This window comes from Humulus lupulus, chromosome 1 (genome assembly GCF_963169125.1).
Source record: "Humulus lupulus chromosome 1, drHumLupu1.1, whole genome shotgun sequence".
NCBI classification, from domain to species: Eukaryota; Viridiplantae; Streptophyta; class Magnoliopsida; order Rosales; family Cannabaceae; genus Humulus; species Humulus lupulus.
The window spans coordinates 308,993,666-308,998,319 of NC_084793.1; the positions used below are offsets into that span (position 1 = coordinate 308,993,666).

At 29.7% G+C, this 4,654-nt stretch overlaps 1 protein-coding gene across 1 annotated transcript; it reads left to right on the forward strand.

Moving 5' to 3' along the window:
* Positions 1-216: 216 nt before the first annotated feature.
* LOC133812807 (cytochrome P450 81Q32-like) lies at positions 217-3,276 on the forward strand. The gene is made up of 2 exons (XM_062246624.1): positions 217-1,107; positions 2,617-3,276. The coding sequence occupies exons 1-2, from the start codon at positions 232-234 to the stop codon at positions 3,241-3,243; spliced, it is 1,503 nt and encodes a 500-aa protein (XP_062102608.1). The 5' UTR covers positions 217-231; the 3' UTR covers positions 3,244-3,276.
* Positions 3,277-4,654: the final 1,378 nt, after the last annotated feature.

Below are 4,654 nucleotides of genomic sequence, written 5' to 3' on the forward strand. Positions count from 1 at the left end.
TGGCAGCGTTGCCCAAAAGTAGCAACGTTGCCTTCAATTTTTAATTTTTTTTTTTCTTTTGTTTGATTGGTTCAATTTTGATGTGACAATTTAAGCCCTACTCCCCGTTGGAGTTGGCCTTATATGTTTCTAAAAAAATATAAAATATAACGTACCTAGTATATATATATACATATATCAACCACCACATGACTACATCTTCTTCTTCATCGATTAAACGATCCATCCAAAATGGATCAGATTCAGGATCCATTACTGTACGCATCTCTCTCCTTTATCTTCATCCTCTTGGCTTACAAGCTCTTCTTCCAAACCAAGAAACGACACTACAAAAACCTACCACCATCACCGCCCTCCTACCCCATAATCGGACACCTCCATTTCCTCAAACCACCACTCCACCGAGCTCTGCATGGTCTCTCCTCCAAATACGGCGACGTTTACTCCCTCTGGTTCGGAACACGCCGCGTGGTCGTTGTGTCATCCCCAGCTGCCGTAGAGGAATGCTTCACCAAAAACGACATCGTTTTGGCCAACCGCCCACCTCTCATCATGGGCAAGCACATGGGCTACAACCACACCACCATGGTCAACTCCCCTTACGGCGACCACTGGCGGAACCTCCGCCGGATCGGGGCCGTCGAGATCTTCTCCTCCACCCGTCTCAACCTCTTCCTCGACATCCGTAAAGACGAGATCAGGCGACTCCTTCGCAAAATCTCGCCAAGAGTGGAGCTGAAATCGATGCTGCCGGAGCTTACTTTCAACATCATAATGAGAATGTTGGCCGGAAAACGCTACTACGGCGATGACGTCACGGATGAGGAGGAAGCTCGGCATTTTCGGGAGATTATGACAGAGGTTTTCGAGAAGGGCGGAGCTGGGAATCCGGCAGATTTTTTGCCGATATTGAATTGGATTCCGAATGGTTTTGAGAAGAAGGTGAAGAGGCTTGCGAAGAGGGCAGACTCGTTCTTGCAGGGATTGATCGAAGAGATTCGGAGTAGCAAAGATGAGAATCGGAACACCATGATCGACCATTTACTCTCTCTGCAGGAGTCTCAACCGGAATATTACACCGACCAAATCATCAAAGGCTTCGTACTGGTAATTATTTTCTATTTTCTCTGGTTACTTTTTATTTTTGATAAAATTCTATTGGTTTTAATAATAATAATAATAATAATATGGTTTTAAAATTCTATTTTAGTGCAGGAATTTGACATTATAAGGAGTCGAATTATCCGTTTGTTTGTGTAGTGATATTTTTTTTATTGAATGATTAAATTATATTAATAGTAATACGATACACGTTGAACACGAGATACCTCTCAGCAATTCTTTTATTTATATGTTTCTATAATGGGTTATATGTTTCTATACAAATATTTATTAGACAAAATCTTATTATTAATTATGGGACCAAACTACTTGTAAAGATAGATCCTGTTAGCATATTTTTTTCGAAGATGTCAGGCACATGATAGTGATTAATAATTGCATAGAAGATTATTCAATAATTATAATTATATATGTGTATATATAAATAATCGGCATCCAATATTTTGTTGAGACACTATTTCTACTATTTTTTATTAAAAAACACTTTTTTTTTTAAAAAAAAACACGTAAATAATAATATTTTAAATCTTTAGACATAAAAAAACTAAAAAAGAAAAGATATAACAAAACTATGTAAAATTAAAAAAATTATATATGGAAAATTATTCGGTTTTTAACTCACTACCTATACTTACTAAGTTTTTATGATAAGTATTTCAAAAAAAAGTATTTTATGGAGAGAATATATACTATTTTGAAAATATAATAATATAGTGTTTAATATAATAGATTTATATACACATTTATTTTTATAATTTATTTGAAAATTTTATATTAATATGACTTTACATATATTTTTTAAAAACAAAAATGATAAAATTAAATAAATTGTATTTTCTATATATTTTTATTTGTTAAAAAATCAAAGGGTATTATTTAAAAAAAGTTTTGATTTATTGAAAGAGTGAAAAGAAAAAATAGGAACAAAATGAATAAATACTTTTTTTAAATGGAGTAAATAAATAATTGATAATTTAGAATTTATTATTGTAATGTATTTTTTAATTCTATTTATACATTATCGTCCAATAGTTAGTTAGAAACAATGTATAGTAATTATTTTCAAACACTAATATAAAAAGAAGGAATTTATAAAGATAAGGAGACAAAAAAAAAAATTATCTCAAAAAATAAAAGGAAGTGAAAAAGATAAAAATGTGAGGACTAAATTAATAAAACATATTAATTATTTTTATGTGTAGATGGGTGTCTATATACATTTTTTGGTGTAAATTAATGTCGTCACCCAATATTAAATATATATATAATAAGATTTTAACTCCTCCTACCACGCAGAGACTCGCACACCCAACCACTTAAACTAGGCACAAGTGGCTCATCATTCAAATAGTATTTGTGTAAAATAAGTGTATCTTATTTTATTTTAAATGATTAGACACCAACTAAAAAAAATTAAATCCGTAGTGAACACATTTTTATCTTCTTTTTACTATTAATTCCTTACTAACGATAAACTTATTTATATATATATAGGTATTACTATTGGCCGGAACTGATACATCAGCCGTGACCTTAGAATGGGCAATGTCCAATTTGCTCAACCATCCTCACGTCTTGCAAAAAGTCAAAGATGAGCTAGACACTCAAGTTGGTCAACAACAGTTAGTGGACGAATCTGACCTCTCCAAACTGCCGTACCTTCAAAATGTCCTTTCTGAAACCTTACGATTGTATCCAGCAGCTCCACTCCTTGTGCCTCACTATTCCTCCAACGATTGCACCATTGGTGGATTTGATGTGCCACGTGATACAATGATATTAGTGAATGCATGGGCCATACACAGAGATCCTAAGTTATGGGACGACGCAGAGAGTTTCAAGCCCGAGAGGTTTGAGAATAATGGTGAGAGTGAAGGGTATAAGTTAATGCCATTTGGAGTTGGAAGACGGGGTTGTCCAGGTATTGGATTGGCCCAACGTATAGTGGGTTTAACATTAGGGTCATTGATCCAATGCTTTGAGTGGGAGAGGGTTAGCAAGGAAAAAGTTGACATGACAGAAGGTACAGGACTCACTATGCCTAAAGTTGTGGGATTGGAGGCCTTATGTAAAGCACGCCCCATCATGAATGTCCTCTTGAAACCCATTGATGAAATTTAAAATTTGTTAAAGAATAATTTAATACTTTGCCTAGGTAATGTACTTTTCTAAGACTAATATATATGTATTTTTAATATAATTATTAATTTATAAAAATTTTCATAAGTAATAAAATAACTTAGTTTTTATGTTCTTACTCTTATTTTCTTAGCCATGCATATACACTTTTTTTTTACTTTTTCTTATAGTACTTTTTTTTTTCTTCAAAAATACGCACTCATATTGCCTAGGTAATGTACTTTTCTAAGACTAATATATATGCATTTTTAATATAATTATTAATTTATAAAAATTTTCATAAGTAATAAAATAACTTAGTTTTTATGTTACTCTTATTTTCTTAGCCATGCATATACACTTTTTTTTTACTTTTTCTTATAGTACTTTTTTTTTCTTCAAAAATACGCACTCATATTTTCAAAAATACGATTTTCAAAGTTTCATAATTACGAAAATATAATTTTTAGAAAAATCAACTAAAAAATAAATTAATAACTAAAAAATAACTTAAAAATAACTCACTAGACCAACAAAAAATAACAAAAATAATATAATATATATATATATATATCATAACAACTAAACACTAACAAAAAAAACCTAAAATCAACATGAAAACAACACAAAAAAAAAAAAAGACACAAAACCATACAAATGTAAAAATTTCTTTAAAATCGTAAAATTGAAAAGAAATATATTTGAACGCAAAAACGTAATTTTTTTTAGCAAAACTTAGTAATTTATGTAAAAAAAAAAGTGCAATGCTCACTTAAAATATATTACTATATATTCTTTTATAAATTAAAATTATATGTGTCATGTTTTTGTGTTCATTAATATATTTTATAATATTTAAAAAATCAATTTATAAACTTGATTAATTAAATAAATAAAAAAAATTCCAAACTTAATCTAAAGCAAAAATAAATATATTTAATTTGGATTTATATATTATTAATAAACTTTATAGATTATTTATATAAAAAAATATATTTATGTATTTTAAGTAAAAATATTTTTGTATCTTGATTTTTTTTTACTAAAAACAGATAGAAGGAGTTAGCTTTTAATACTTTTAAAAGATAATAATAAATGGTTTAAATATTAATATTACTCATTAACTTCTTTAAATCAAAGATAATTATAATAAATTACTATGGGCCTGATTGGTTTAGAATCCAAATACAATTTTATGAATCTGAAATTAAAAAATTAGTGGGACCCATATAAAAACTTGTTTGGTTGAATGATTTCAAATACTGTTTTCAAATTTAAATTCTAAAACTAAGCTAAAATCAGAAAACGCAAATTTCACATTTTCATTTATTCCAATCCAAAAACCTGTCTATTGTGTTCTGTTGCTTTTCTTGTGTTCTGCCTTCTCTTATTCTTCGTCAATGGTGGCTCTCAG